Here is a 16,718-nt window from a genome sequence, read left to right on the forward strand (position 1 = left end):
CTTCCAAACCATTCTTCATTCACATTTATTGCATAAGCACTATCACATAAATACTAAAATCAAGGGGAAAAATATGAATTTGCATATCGTTAGCCTAATAGGATAATTGCCTAAGTCATATTTTGGCATATTTTGAGATACCTACCTAATTCTACTCTGCTAACAGTATAGATTCATTTAGATAGATATCTCAATTTTGGCCAAAGATGACTTAGGCAATTATGCTATTAGGCTAACGATATAGTTCAGGCCCAGGGATAGCTATACTGCAGGTTGACTTCTCCTTCTAGTCTGTAACAACTTTTACATTCTGGTAGATGTCCTTTTACACCCATCACCCTTCATGGAGTTGTCTGGCAACCACTTTAGCCTTGGTAAACTACACTCTGTCTTCAGGTTGCAGAACTTTCTGCAGCCCATGACCTGCACACAGAAACAAGAGGATGAGCCATTTTGTATTCAGCTGACTCTTAATTGCACAACCTAGAGAAACACAATCACTGTCTACTATAGAAATACCTAAATCTGAACTACATGGCATACCTACAGACTGAAACTGAGAGACAGCACTCTCTGGAGTGTGTGTTAAAAATAGACTAGTGGAGCATGCAGGCACACTCAAACACACCTGCTTTTAATTAACTCCCAAGCACAAGTATTGGCTCACAGCAAATGTGAAACTCAATCCACAGGAACAAAACCAGTCCCAAATTAGTTCCAATCAATGTGAAGGTGAGTTAATTTGAATAAATGATACAGGATTTATGGGATATAGAATTTACTAAATGTATAAAAAGCCAAAAGCGAAGTAAAATGTCCTGTGAAAGGGAGGCTGAAGGGTAGCATTCTTGGAAGATGAGGTGCAACTCAAAAGCATTTCTCATAAAGGAAAACAAAGGCAAATACTCAAGTGACCTCAGACATGCTGGTGTTTCATAATTAATGAAGAAAAGTCAAATTTACTGATGAATCACGGGTCATGATTCACAATTAAAGAGATTAGTGTTGTAACGGCACAGGAAAGAGAAAACAATACTGCAGTGGATGAAACCCAAAGTGAAACATGGTTTATTCATGTCTGCTGGGGGGGTTTCAGAGACACGCTTGACCTTCTGAAATGCATCTGTGTGGAGAACAATTCACTCTGCGGCACAGCAATAAGGCCCGAATCCACCTGAAAGGCTTTGAAGAGCTGACCTGAAGCTGGAGCAGAGTAAATATTTTATTGTCTCTTTCCAAACTTATATTGTAAATCATTACAAACCATAATGCTGAGCAGTTAAAATAGTCCTCCTGCAACATGTCACAGACCATATTAATAACTTCAAACATAACCCATCCCCAGCACATATATACATACATGCTTTATCTTTCAATTGGGATATTTTCTTTGATATAATCTTCCAAAAGCATGCTAATGCTGCCCTCATGTGGGCAAAACTGTTAAGACAAGGCCCCCCAAAATAGTATTTGCCTTCCTGTTAAGACATCACAATAACCCTGATGTTCCTTTTCTTTGGTAATCCTTTTCTGACTGCTTAGACTCGATTAGAAACACAATAAACCTGTCATAGAGGTGACTCAGGTCTTGGGTACTGTGCTGTTGACAGCTTGCCTATATTCAGCTGCAAATAGGATTTGCATTGAGCTTGACCCAGAGCCAAGCCACACAGGTTGCTCAGGAAGTTGACCAGGTCACTGACCGGAGGTGTTACTCCATAAAAAGAAAGCCTCTATCTCTCGCTCTCACACACACCCATGCATATACAAACAAGCGAAGCCTGAAGTCTTTAAAGGCACAGCAGGCGCAGTTTGTGTGGAGAAGTGCTGAAAAATCAGAAGTAAAGCTGCTGTGCATGAATCTTTTGTAGGTTTGGGAATAACTTCATAGGGAAGTGGACTGGTGTGGCATGAAAAGTAACTGTAGGCATGGTTGAATGGACAAAGAAAGGAGAACTAGAACTACTTGCAGAAACTCCCGCCCAAAAAATGCAGCCAAATTAAAAGGATATTCTCAAGTGCAAAACGCGAACCAATTCAGCAATGTTTGCAGCACGCTGCAGAGCAGGACGTGTGAATATCTGTGCACAGATATTCGTGGTTGCAAAGAATGACATCACTGAAACTGGATGCCTCACTTACACCAATTATACCTGCCATGCCCTCCCTGTCTGCAGAATTCTCTCTCTCTGTGTCTTTCTGGCAAAGTTTCATGAAGTGGACTGATCATCTGTGTTTGTTTGCTTCATACCTGCAGCAACTGTTTCAACTTCATCTTCAAACACTTCACCAAAAAGGAAAATTGTATGACTGTAGCATGCTGCCCAGTCTTTATCATGAGCTCTTGTTGTTTTGTTGTCATCCTCATCCATTCACACTGGAATAACAACTTAAAATGTGCACTGCTGGTTATTGCAGTTGTTTATAGTGGAGTGCACTTGATTTGATTCAACCACTGGACGCACACTTAAAAATGATACAGGTTTTATTTTCAATCATATGGCACATTATTAATTCATCTCTCAGGGTTTTTTTTTATTATTTTTCGTCTGTTTCCATTCACTTTTAGCTGCATACTGAAATTTTTTATTAAACTTTCTGGTTTGCCCAGTGCTTCCCTGTCTGTGTTCCACTGTCTTTATTGCTGTTTTGGTTGTTTCCTGTTTTACTCTGATAGCTATATTTCTTTTATGTCTTGCTCTGAGCTGTGCTTCCTGTTTTCTGATTGCATTCACCTATTTTTTGTTCACTACCTGTTTATCATAAACCCTTCAGTTCAGTCTTTCCCTTAGCCTTGGTCAAAATATGTCTGATCTCATGGCCCTTGGTTAATTCAGTTCAATTCAATTTTTTTAATATAGCACCAAATTGCAACAAACAGCCACCCCAAGGCTCATTATAGGCTCACCCTTATAGTATAGGAAAGACCCGACAATAATTATAGAGAAAACCCAACAGTCAAAACAACCCCCTATGAGCAGCACTTGGTAACAGTGGGAAGGAAAAACTCCTGTTTAACAGGAAGAAACCTCCAGCAGAACCAGGCTCACGGAGGGGCATCTGCTGCAACTGAGCTGAGGGGAGAGACACAGGACAAAAGACACACTGTGGAAGAGAGCCAGAGATTAATAATAACTACTGATTAGAAACACTCAGTGCATTTTGGGAAGACTGCAGCAGCTTACGTCTACAGCAGCATAACTAAGGGATGGTTCAGGGTCACTTGATCTATAGTCCCTGTGTTCTTATATTCCTCTTGCCTTTTGCCCTTCACCTTCAGCATTGCTGTTTGTACCCTTTTGGTATTTGTTTCGGATTTTGAATCAGCCACAAAGCAGGCTTGCTTTTTGTTGCAGCTTCCAGTTTCCTGCATTTGGGTCCTTCATGCCACTTCATGACACGTATTTTGTGTGAGAGGTGCCACAGAATGAAAGATTTTTGATGTCTGAAGGCAAAAACACTGAAAATGAACCACACACGTTTAACCTCAGATATAAATACAAAATCACAACAAGAGAAAAAGAAAGTAATGATAGACCATTCATATCAAGTCCATTCATATCAAGCGGCAGATTAGTGCTTCACATTACTGGATAATTATGTTATTTCTGTACAGTTTTATACAGTTTCTGAGTGCTGCACATTTAAACTTTGTTCCATAGCTTATCCCCACTAACATATGAGATGTTATTTTGTATCTGCAGATATAAAATAACAGCTCATATTGGTCCTAAATATCATATGATAATAATTAATGATTATAATTAATATAATATAAATATGATATTGTTTCCTATCGTGAATTTCTTTGCTGGCTCCCAGTAGATGGGCCCCAAGCTACTTAAGAAAAATCCTGGATACCCCCCTGCTGAGGAAATAAACAGAGGAGACTGTACGACTTTAACGCTCAGCCCTCCTCCTCCTGAAGAGAGTAAGACGACGTCACCGGGCAGCGCAGCCAATCAGAAAGCGATACGCTGTAGCTGGAGGAGAACTCCTGTGTATTCGTGAAGCTGGTGTGCATTCGGCTGTGTGTATGTGTGTGAGTGTGCGTGTGTGCGTGTCTGAATGCGAACAAGTTGATATTCATTTTAATTTTTATTCTCCCCCCCCTCTCCTCCCTCGTCATGAACACCTTTGAGTTAAACTCCGGAATAGATTCAAGTAGTTAAACATACAGCAAAGGCAGAGTGACTCCGATGAACTCGAAAATAAGTTTGCTGCGCACAGCCTTTGAAAAGAAGCCGCATCTACGCAGTTTGAGGAATCTCGGTGTGTCGGTGTTTTTATCGACACCGGGGAGAGTCTGTGCAGCTGCTTATTGTTGTGCCTTCTTTTAAAGTCGCTGATGAAGTTGCTGTAACCGTCACGCCGTAGGAGACAGTAAGACGGGGATAAGCCATAAAAAAAAAAAAAAAAAAAGACAATGCTGCAGACGCTGACGAAGAAGCTGAGAAGACATTCTCTCAATGAGATCCATCCTTTTCAAGTGAAGGTAAGTTTATGCACACTGTGAAATGGTTGTCATAAAACTCACAGGACAAACAGCTGAGAAAGAAAGTGGCCCGGGTGTGCGCGCAGCGTGGCTTTACTTTTGTCTTGTGACTCACTTATAAACCTTTATTAACACTGTTTCTCTTTCTCGCACACAGAGCAGCACTCATTCCCAGCCTTTTTTTTTTTTTCATCTTAAGTAGCCACAAAGCCCTATGGACTCCTCCATCAACGCCACCTCTGGTGGTCAAATGAGATCATTTAGACTCGTTTTAAACTGGATCTGGACCGCTTTCAGCTTACTGTTGACTCTAAAGTGATTGCATCCTGCTTACCATTTATCAGTTATGGTTAGTAAACTGTCTCCACAGTTTATCCATGACCTTTGGACACTATTTTAACCATTAGGCCATTACTTTTAGTTATAATTTCATTTAAAAGTTTATTATATTTAAGCAGCCTCTTTGAACAATGTATCCATATTTGTAGCTGAGAATTCCAACTTCCAATACATAACTTTAACTAATAATTTCCATCTGTTTATTCATAATTTTAAGGCAAAGTTCTTCTAGAAGACAGTTTTGGCCTGCTTTGATTACTTGTCCATTACTTTTGGATGAATTCTTAAATGGTAATTTATTTCTACTTATCCTCTGGGGTAGGCTACGTCTCCAGATTGGGAATCACTGCTGTGTGTGTGTGTTCCCATTTTTATGTTTTCAGTGGTACTCTCAGGCTCATTCATTATCACATTAGAGGGGATTTACTCTTCATGGCTGTTACAAGACTTTGCTAGATGTTTACAAGTAGAGATCTTAAAAAATCCACGTTGTTGCATGCATCATATAAGCAAGTTCTCGAAGTAAACATGTTCACCTCTTTGTCATTTAAGAAAGGAAGAGAAAAACACTTGTTGGTCTTCTGTGTGTAAGAGAAGCTTGTTGAAATAGCTGTGTGTGTGTGTGTGTGTGTGAGTGGGGGGGGGGGGGGGGGGGGGGGTAACAATTTGAAGCTCATTTTGATGTACACAAACAAACATTTCAGTAAAACTCTCATTGCTGCGAGCTGTAGCTGCCCCCACATCTACATCTTTACTCTCCAATTTTCAAACAGAATCCGTGTAAGTGCTCCTCAATTGTTGCTGCCTGCTCGGTTCGCATAATGCCTTTTTTTTGGTGAGTTGAAGGGTGAATTGTATCCTGCACGGGTCACTGACTTGCTCTATCCACACTATTGTGCGTCAACCAACTGTATAGTCGCATGGCAGCCATTTTGTGCCAAAGTGCGCCCTGGCAGTGGATATGGGAGAAAGTGTGCCATCCCTATTGTCTGCTTTTGTTTGTGTTTGTTGCTCTGCTCACTGGTGGAATACATTCTACTGAATGTGGTGATGGGAAAAGTGAGTTGTGGGTTGTGACAAGGCTGGTTGCCTTCATGCTAGACTGACACAGGATCTCTCGAAGCCTGTGAAAGCCTCTGCACAGCACTCTTAAACCGGTACAATGGTGATTTATAAGGAATTTCTGCTGGAAACAATCAGTATGACCCCTGCTCCACTCCAGGGCCTGCACTAATGCAGTGTAATGATTCAAGAAGAGTTGGCCAGTGAATCACTTTTGATCGAAAAATTTCAAAGGATATTTAAGGTTTAGTACAATCTTATTAGAATCTTAGTTAGTGATATTAAATGTACTCATGTTAATTATTGAGATCCAAAGTTACAAACATTAAATACTGTTTATAGCTGTTAAAGGGAGAAAAATAAGGTGGTTTGCATTTTATTCTATGTACCTTAATTTGCATTTCTGTTATGGCTGATTATTATTTTTTCTTTGTCCTTCATGTAAATTTAAAAAAGGTTAGCTATAAACACTGTCCTGCTTTTTGTTGGTGACTCAGATAATATTTAGTATCTTATTACTCTGTTATTTAGCTCTAATTACCATACAGTCTATGGATGAAGTTCACTATGGCCTAGAGACTGGTTGGCAACCAAATGGCAACCTTTGATTGCAAAGGAAAAAGTGTATTCCCTGACCTGATTGTAAGTAGTTACTGGCAGTTTCGGTGGAAATCAATTACTAACGTCCTATTCATGCAAGCCTTTGTCAGTGAACTTGTGGTAACCAGTGGTTGCTATGGGATTCTGCAACCAGCTGGTAAGTGGTTGCTGGAGGTTGCAAAGAAGTAAACAGTGCCTCACTTGATGCCTCTTTGCAATTGCTTTGGTCACTTGCAGTTTGCCATGGCCACTAGTAGTTTACATGAAAGACACTTGCAAAGTAGTTGCCAAGTGAAACTGTGAACAGTGCGAAACAAACTGGAAATGGAGAACATCTTCAAACTAAAAGTTGTGCATTTTGAAATGTGTTGGCTGGACTTTCGCTACGGCTCAGAGAGTAAATGGTGAGTGTTTATATACAAGTTGGTGTTTTCCATGCACGCTTCTGTCTGCAATCTGCTAGCGACTAAAGCAATCACAGGGATGATTTTGGTGCAGCATCCTCTTTGCGACAGATTTCACTGGTAAAGCAATATCCAGCAACCACTTGCCAACCAGTTGGGGAAGACACATTTTGCCCTAGTGACTGGAGGTTGCCAGGGTGTTGCCAACCAGTCTCTAGGCCTGTGTGACTGAGACCTAACCAAGCTAGTTACCATTAGCTGACAACTTTGCTATCCACTCTCTTGTCCAAATAGAGCTCAACAGTGAATGCCCACTTTTTTTAAGAACTTCAGATCCATAAGTGAAATTCCTGCTCATTCGGTCCATTATCATTTCAGGAAATTCCTATATACAGCTCTGAGATGAGTCACGGCCGTAAAAATATAAAAAAAGAACTACATATCCCATAAGTTACTTTCAGCTGCTCCCTTATTCACAAGGGGTCACTACAGTAGGTAGCTTCATATATTTGGTTTGACAGATTTTATGCCAGATGCCCTTTTTTACACAACCACAATGGGTTTTGTGTCTCCTCCAGGGATCAAACTGGGGATGTTTTGTTTGAGTGTGTATACCATTACACTATGGAACCACATGAACTACTCATCCCATAATGCACTGCAAATCCCAGATTCCACAGCGAATTACTTTAAACCTTCTCTTTAATCCTTTTCATTATCATAGTGTTAATATATTTTGTAGTTTGAGATGTGTGTGTTTTGTTACAACAAGGTTAATATCGTAAAGATTTCTGTTTTTTTTACAGGAGAACATATCGTTGTGTCGTAGCTTATCTGCTTTGGATGGTCACAACATTATGGCTCAAAATCAAGAACTCTATGAAGAATATGAACCTCACTGTTGAACTCTGTCCCTGTTAACAAATGGGAAAATAGGGTCCAGATTTAAAAACACAGGAATTTTTTTTTTTTTATGCTCAGGATAGTTAGAATTAACAAATGAAGCAACTTTGTAGCAGGTTTTCTTGTACACTTTGACTCATCTCCTTGCTGGTTTGGCCCTTCACACTCACAAAAAAGTTGTTCTATTGGTTTCAGGATTGTTTAAAGGAGACTAAAGGTCTCTCAAGGTCCTTTACAATACTGGAGCTTCCATGGATTAAAACCACTTATAGCTACACTACTGTGAGGAAGATCCACCAGCTGAGTATGAGCTGAAGAGAAGCAAGCATGTCTGTCCCTGTGCTGTGTGTCTTTATGAGAGGCGGAATGGAGTGTGACAGTGTCCATGACAGTGTAGAAGGGCACAGCAAAGCTGATATGTGTGTGAATTGGGTGGTGTGTATTTGTGTGTGTGCATGCTGTGACATTGCCATTGATCCAGCTTAGCAAGCTGCTCAGTGATGCAAGGCACTGACAAGGATTTCATTCAACTGTTCTTGACACACAGACACACAACTCTTTGTCTGTGTTTGCATGCATACACAATAGCAGTTTTTATGCTGTATTCCTGCAGGCTCACTCTCATTTTGCTTATTTGTCTGTATGAACTTCAAGCAGTCTGGCCTTTCTTGGCTTCATCAGGACTAATATAACACTGTGATATGAACAAAGTGCAAATCAAAATTTCTCCTAAATATCTGTAAATCATCAGGTGAGGAAACACACATTTTCTCCATAATTCACTGGTGGAAAAAGTGAAAAAAGTGCATTTTGGTTAAACTTTCAAGGGCCATATCGTCATAAGTGGCTGGTCAACACAGAATATAAAAGGTCTGCTTTTTATCTACATTGATACCAGGTTCATCCGGTAGCCATGATTTACTGTGTGTCAAAATAACTTTCACTATAGTTATATTTTAACACTTGCAACAGTTGGAAATGACCCATTTGTGCTAGGATTGCAACAGTTGTGATTTCCACCCAATTCTGGGTGGATATCAGTGTTTAAAATATTATTATGGCTGATGTGGATCATTTTTCAGTCTTTTTATTTTGGTTTTGTAGGTAGTTTGGTTTGCCAGTATGCAAACATGAGTCATCGGGGCAAATATCAGCTAACATATTGGTGCATAAATGTCACCCTTTTTTATTTTAAAGTTCTTCAGTCACACTTCAGATCTCTAAAGGTTCATAAGTACTATACTATTACTGAGCTTCGTAGTTAGTTTGGTGGAGTTATCCTCAGTGCAGACTCATGTAACTCTCAGCAGTCCAAACCCTCACCTCAAACATAATTTGAATATTTGTCATGCAAAGTAGCATGCCCTGTTTAGTAGTTGGACAAGGTGATGGAAATCGCCACGAGTGATTGACCTGGATATGATATTTCAATGTTGTCACTGCAAGGCTACCTCCTACTAATGTGAGAGCAGCAGCGAAGGGCCATTAAGCTTTTTCAGTGTTTTTTTCACACCCGCTTTCAGCTTAATGTGCAACCTTCACTATGAATGCAGTGCTAATGAGTGTGGTGAAGGGTGTGACAGTGGGTGGCCCCGATTGAACTCCTGATTGGGTTGTGTTTGTGTGTTTCTCCTTTGCATATAGTTCATCATATATATCAGTGAAAGAATACAGCTTTTCTCGATGTACTAAAGGTAGGATGACAGGTTAAACTTTCCTTCCAAGCAGAGGTTCATGGTACAACTTCACCTACTTCCAAAGTAAATGGAGGAGATGATAAAGTCATCATGACCCTTATGATGACATTTATTAAGACCATAAGCCCCAAAATAAGTTGAATTATCCTCTCAAGTGTTGATGTATCCAAACATCTGCTGTGTTGGATGAGGTTATTGACCTTTTTTTTTTGGTTTATCAATTTAGTCTTGGTCCACAACGTATACTTCTGTCAGCACATGATATATCATCTTTAGATATCAACTAGCTAGTTAAGTTTCTGATAACCTTTAATGCAGATGAACCTTGATGAACCTCTGAAAACAGCTGGAATTGTTTTGGTTTGAAACTGGGTGAAAAGAGGTAGGGATATTTTACTCTGTAAGTAGTTCTCAATGATATTAAAACCTTGATTTTGAACATGGAGTTTTAGAGGTTGATGATGTTTTCATCACTGTCCTGATTTGTGAAAGAGCTAAATCAGTGCAACAGAAATGTGCAACTCCAGCTGCCAGTTTCTATTAGCCCCCACTTCTCAAAAAGGCCCACCATACCAGAGTATTGGTCACAACTGGTGACAGACTCAGCCAACTGGCAATAGCTTATATATTTGTCTAATTGTGCATGTGGATGTGGATGCCTTTGCAGAAATACTGTTTGCAAGGCACCACCCATTGTTGGTGATCCATAGCTGTTCTGGTCCACCTGGCAATTTGTTTCCATGCATTTTACCTGTGCTGTGCCCAGTCAACCATGTGGTATTGACACAGCTTTGATATTCAATAGAGTTGCAGTTCCTCTAATGGAAACTTGAGGCTGGATCAAAAAGTGAGGCAGTCCCCATGAGCTCCCATGTTAAAATGTTCAACTTTACACCAGAAATAAAAATGTTTACAGCTTGCTACAAAGAACTGCTTTGGTCTCTATAGTTATTTTCCACCATCATAACAAGTTTTTTAATAACTTACCCTTTTGTATTTTAAAATTCATGTTAGTAGGACCTCTGTGATTCACAGGTCAGACTCGGGTTGCTGTAGTCGCTAGCTATCTGCTATGGTTATGGAACCAGGCCTTTGGACTGTGTGTTGCTGGTGCTTTTTAGAGCATTTTAATGCAATTATGTCAAAAATTATACTTTGCAATTATTGCACCATCTAAGAAGTCTGCGCCAGACACTTTGTGAGCCCGTGTGAATTGCAGCATCAGTTTCCTGTTCTTAGTTTACAGGAGTGGCACATGGTGTGGTCTTCTGCTGCTGTAGCCCGTCTGTCTGGCCCAGTTTGGCCATTCTCCTCTTACCTCAACGAGGCATTTTCACCCATTGCCACTGCCACTGGGGTTTTTCTCTTTGTTGGGCCATTCTGTATAAACCCTATAGATGGTTGTGTGGGAAAATCCCAGTAGATCGGAAGTTTTGGAAGTACTCAGACCAGCCTGTCTGGCACCAACAACCATGCCAGACAGGCTTGAGTCACTGAAATCACCATTCTGATGCTCGGTTTGAACTTCAGGAGGCCATGTTTGCCATGTCTACATTCCTAAATGCACTGATTTGCTCCCATATGATTGGCTGATTAGATATATGCATTAATAAGCACTTGAACAGGTGCACCTAACAAAGTGGCTGGTGAGTATACAGTTCTATGTTTTTTCCCAGATAGTCAAAGCACTGGCATTGTACTTTTTGTCTGTAGCTAACACTATACAGTACTACAGTACTCATAAAACTGGTGCCTACTAAAAGAGTTTTTGGCTTTCAGCTAAGGAAAATCACCAGCGCTGCATTTCTGCTTATTCGATGGACAAAAACAATTAGAAAATACATAGACTTCTGTCTATGTCTATGCAATCCAGGTTTAACCAGAGTATTATGCAAGAGCTGAATTCATAATCATATGCAGACTATAAGTGAACTACTGCTCACTCTACAGCTGTAGAGAAACGATTACCACCATATCCTGGACCTGTACAGCTGGTGCTACAGTGTGATGGTGAATGTCAGTTAGGCAGAAGCTAGTGTTTGGTGTAGCTAGCTATATCAAAGGCATTACCCGTGTCAGATGTGGTTCACTGAAAAATTCATGCAAAGTTTTCTCTCTGTTATAGTAATGCCTGATATCAGATAACTGTCACGCCAATTTTTTGCTGTCTAGGAAACAGAAGCAAAACTTATTCAAATACTCGTACATTCACCAAAGCTTTGCTTCACACTCCCAGAGAAGCTTTTGCATGGCTTATTTTTTAAAGATCTGTTGATATAAACTTGTTTTGCATCAAGAGAAATTCATCAGATGCTGTAGTAGCTTTTCAGTTCTCAGCTGGAAGTGGTTGTGAAGGTCTTGTTCATACATGAGCTGTTGTTGGTCTGTTAGCTTAGCCCCTTCTGCAGAGAAGACACAAACAAACAACTTATAAAGTCTTATAGTTAGATAGTGCAGCCCTACAGAGCCATAGTCAGCATTTTTTTTTTTAAAGTTTTCAAAAAAATTTTTTGATAGAGGGGGTCTCCAGTCAAATGCCATTTTTACTTAGAAAGATTTCCAGCTGAGTGAAGTGATACTGGCATCTCTGCTCAATGCTTCCTTGAATAATTTTACACTGGAAAATCCTTTATGAAAGGAAAATTCAATTCATAGCAACCCATCATCAGGTTATAAAAACAAATAATCAACATAAATAACAAGGGATGGAAATCATGTAAATATTAACAGTGCATTTTCCATTTCGTGCCATAACCTGCTAATATGTTTTGATTTTTTTACCAAGATTAAAAAAATTAAGATTATGAGCTACATTGAAGTGATTCAAGTCATTTTAAGGTTCACCATAAATTAGTTATGTCCATTATTATATTACAGCCTTTAGGATTGTCAGACATTACATTTCACTTTGACCTTCACTGGGTTAAGATGTCATTTTCATAGTCCATCACCGAACAGTTTCATCACAGCAGACCAACGTCAACACCCACATTATTAAAGAGTCGTATGTAATTGCAGTCCGATTCTCTGAGCACCGTGGTTCACTTTTCATAAATCCTTAGAAATTCTCCTTCATATTTTCTCTTGACATCGTGATGATTTCCACTGAGATCAAAGTAAAATTATTAGAACAGTGAAACCTTTTTTCTTTGGTCTGTTTTGCTGCAGAAGGGGTCCAGAGACTGTTCTACTTTTAGATTTTGGTTATAGTAAAATATTTTTCTGTACGTCACAGTGCAGTCACCATAATTTTCCTGGTACCAGTCACCTTGAACCACCACAGCCACAGGCTTGTTATACACACGGAGTTTCTCTTGTGGTTTAACCAAATTTCAAATGTCTGTTATTATTTGGAAGCGAAGTCATCGAGGGAGGACTTCCCGTCATATGTCCTTAGCATTAGCATGCATTAGCATTATTTGCATTATTTTTATGGGCAAAATTGACTTCCCTGTAAGAAAAACTAAAGCACACAATTTTTTTCTGATAAATGTGGATTTTTTTCTTTGTGGAGAAATATGGACATTGATATAAAAATATAAAATGTAAACATGCTAGATTTTAGCAAAACCATAGTCACCCACAGTCACTGGGTAGGTCACGTGTGGGACTATCATGCAAGCTACTGCTACTGCTCAAGCCAACTTTTCAACCAGTGAGCATTCAGTCTATGCAGAGTTTCACTGCTTTGCAGATTACTTAAGTCAAGTGCACCTCTGTAGTCTCCACATTGATTAAATTCTCAGAATCTTTCTTTCTGCATAGCCAAAAACCTGTGCAAATGGACACCAATGCAGCTCAAGACATTTGGCCTACACATGTTCCCTGATCCATTAACTCCAGTCTCTGAGGTGATCCTTAGGGAGAAGGAAAGGCCACATCATTACTTATGCTTATGTTTGTATTTCTTTGTTGGACCGACCATGATCCATCTGTGGAGAAACTTTCAGACTTCCAAAAGAAGCTGCTAACTTTGCATGGCTAAATATGTTGGAAAAATGGTAATCACAGTGGTAATCACAGTGGTGATCTCACTGTGAGTAAAAACAGATTTATACAACTCAGACTAAATTCATGTCTCTTCTGAGTACAGCTAAGAAGTTTATAACCCACCACCAGCACCACTTCACTCTTAGTTTCCTGCAGCAGTAACGCTAACACGATTGCAGCTGCTTTATGGATGCTGCCCAACAATAACTCACTACAGTATACAGTGGAGCTGAAATCCCGAGCCAACCACTTGCCAAAACACATTTCCTCCTCACAGTTATTCCTCAATGTCTTTTTCCTATGGAGTTCATGAAGTGAAGCTGTTTAACCCGAGACTCCCACAGTCGAGGGATTTTGTCTTGTAAACTGGCTCTGGGCCTGTTCATTGAGAATCCTTCCCATGGCTCATGCACCAGTGAAAAGTAAGAATGCTGCACTCGTGCCTTTTCTGACTTGGAATATGAGCTTTGCTACAATTTTAGATGACTTGACTGTAATGGAAGTTTATATTTTGTGCCCAAAATGTTCCTCATGAAGGTAGGATAACATTCTCTGAATGTATTCTGGAACTGTTTGGTGATAACCTTTTTTAAAATGTTTAGTGGTAACATTGTTAGAACATTTTGACTCGACATTCCGAAATGTGGCAGGTTTTTGAAATGAATGGAGCCTGTCCCAGTTCACTTTGGGCAAGTGCAGCTTCCAATTAAGCAGCATTTAACATGAATCTTTTGAGCAGGTGGTGTGAGCTTTAAAAAAAGCAGCAATTTTTTTTTCTGCGCATTTTTGGCAACATCAGTACTCCAGCTACCAGGAAATGTACCTGCAACATTAGCAGACCTTACCTAGTCGATTTGAAGATGTTTTAATTGAATGTCCAGAGAGTATTTGTTGCTTCAGATAATGTTCTTGTAGGGTTAAAAGTTTAATTAATACTTTTTGATATTGGTGGGGTAAGAGATTGTTGCCTCTCCTTTTTAAGCATGGCCACATCATTCTGTCTGTGCTTAAAATCTTAAACTCTTGGTTAGATTGCCATTAAATTTGGCGATTGCATTCATGGTCTTCAGTTGACGTTATTGTTTATAAACTCATGACTTTTCCTTTAGTGCCATCAGACCAAAATATCACTTCTAATCTGCTTTGCCTTTCTGTGTGGAGTTTGCATATTCTGTTAAAACCTGTTTATGTTTCCTCCGGGTATTCCTGCTTTGTCCCACAGTCCTGATACACGTGTGTTAAGTCAACTGGTGATTCTGAACTGGCTGAATGACTTGAATGATCGCCTGTCTCTCTGTGTTAGCCCTGTGATAGACTAGGCACACTAGGTCTATGGTGCATGGATGGTTTACCTGCATACAACTAAAACCTGTTTAGATGTGATTGTTTGATGGGTTTTTTCATCAGACTTTTGTCTGCTTGAACGGTACAAACAACTAGATAAGATAAGATAAGATAAGATAAGATAGTGTTTATTTGTCACATGCACAGTTATACACAGTACAATGCACAGTGAAATGTATTTTGTACCTGCAACCATATATACACACACATATAAATAAGAAGAATAAAAATAAAAATAAGTAATTCACACTATACACTATACTCTATATACTATACACTATACACACTTATACGTGGAATTTTTACTAAAGAACATAAATGATGCATCAAATGAAAGTCACCAATGCTTACAGTCATGTAAATGACCAAACAGAAAGAGGTAACGTATGTTACTAGATGGTCACAAAGTTTTTGGTCACGTTCTAAAATATGATTTATAAGTTGTCATTGCTTTCCACGGCCCATTGGCTTTTACAGCAACTATTAAAACAGCTTGACTGTGTGATTTTGATACCGTCCTACTTTGTGACTGTGACTGTTTACAGTGTTACATCATCCGACTTGCTTAGACTTCCTTGGCCTGTGCTGATATGGCACATTGGACTGTATGACATATTTTCAGTCAGTTTAACCTACACTGGTCTGTAGAAATTTCAGGGAACTACATTTATGAGTAACAGGAGTTTTGGTTGATAGAAAGTCATCCAAAACTCCTGTTACTCATTACTGTTGATATAACATGTGAATAAAGTGATAAAGTGGAAAGGACTGTGATGTTGTTGCATAACAGCATACACTGGAATTTCCAGTTTAATATGAATTGAGTACTGTTATCCCTGTATTTGTCTTTGAAGCCCTGGCTCATTCCCCCCACTATTCCTCTTTCTGGAGGCCTTTTTTTGAAGACCTTCAGAAAGAGGAGGAGGTGTGTGTGTGTGTGTGTGTGTGTGTGTGCATGTGTGTGCGTGTGCGTGCGCGTGCGCATATTACACACTAGATGGGAGGACACTATGCATGTTTGCGTGGATGTACGAGTGTCAGCGTACACACACGCTCAAGCACAGATGGCAGCTGCTCAGCGAAGCCTCGGAGTGGTAATTACTGAGTGTGAGGCGCATTACTTAACTGTTAGCTTTGTAGTCTGCAGGGTATCTGTATTGTTGCTGCTGTAGAGGAGGGACTGATTTTTAAAGAGACAGGCTGGTTTAGGTTCAGTGTTTTTCTGCACAATACCTTTGGTGTATTTACCGAAGCCCTGCAAAACTTTACCTTCATACTATGAACATTTTCTGAGATGCATGCTCTCGAAGTATATAGGAGTGGGTTGAGATTTGGTGCTTTTTTAATTTAGGTTATTGCCCTCAAAAAATATGTGTAGGACACATGAAAACACATGAAATCAATTTTACACCCACTCCAAGTGTCACCATCTAAAGCGAAATCTTGCTTCTCTTCAGCTTGAAACAGAAGGACCCTGTTGTTCGTCCATTATATATTATATGCAGGTTGTGGATTAGACGCCTGTAAAGTAACAATTTACACTACTTAAAATTAAGAATCACCATTGTTTACTTTTCATTTATGTGATGTTTACTGCATTCAAATAGTTAATGAACTTTATATATTTTTTAGTCATATTCAGATTCAGTCATACTGAAAACATTCCTCATATTTTAACAACTTACAGAAGAGTAATGATGAGAAATGGCTTCCACAGCGGGGGATATAAGGGGTTAATTTAGCACTGCGTGTTTGACCTACAGTACAAGCTGATTCTTTTTCCAGATTTCCTACCATGGCAGTGGAGAGGGAGGGGAGAGCGATGACTCCGAAGGGGAGAACCAGGAGCTTGCACAGATTGACAGAGGTATGTTCCCACTGCCA

At 39.6% G+C, this 16,718-nt stretch overlaps 1 protein-coding gene across 1 annotated transcript in view; it reads left to right on the forward strand.

Annotated features, from left to right (window-relative positions):
* Window positions 1–4,009: 4,009 nt before the first annotated feature.
* LOC115772362 (uncharacterized) overlaps window positions 4,010–16,718 on the forward strand; it is a 30,797-nt gene continuing 18,088 nt past the window's right edge. Inside the window, exons 1-2 of the mRNA XM_030718559.1 lie at window positions 4,010–4,495; window positions 16,620–16,701. Coding sequence (XP_030574419.1) covers window positions 4,427–4,495; window positions 16,620–16,701 — 151 coding nt within the window. The 5' untranslated portion in view covers window positions 4,010–4,426. The remainder of the gene's footprint in view (window positions 4,496–16,619; window positions 16,702–16,718) is intronic.

The sequence above is a fragment of the Archocentrus centrarchus genome, chromosome 22, assembly GCF_007364275.1.
Source record: "Archocentrus centrarchus isolate MPI-CPG fArcCen1 chromosome 22, fArcCen1, whole genome shotgun sequence".
In the NCBI taxonomy this organism is placed as follows: domain Eukaryota; kingdom Metazoa; phylum Chordata; class Actinopteri; order Cichliformes; family Cichlidae; genus Archocentrus; species Archocentrus centrarchus.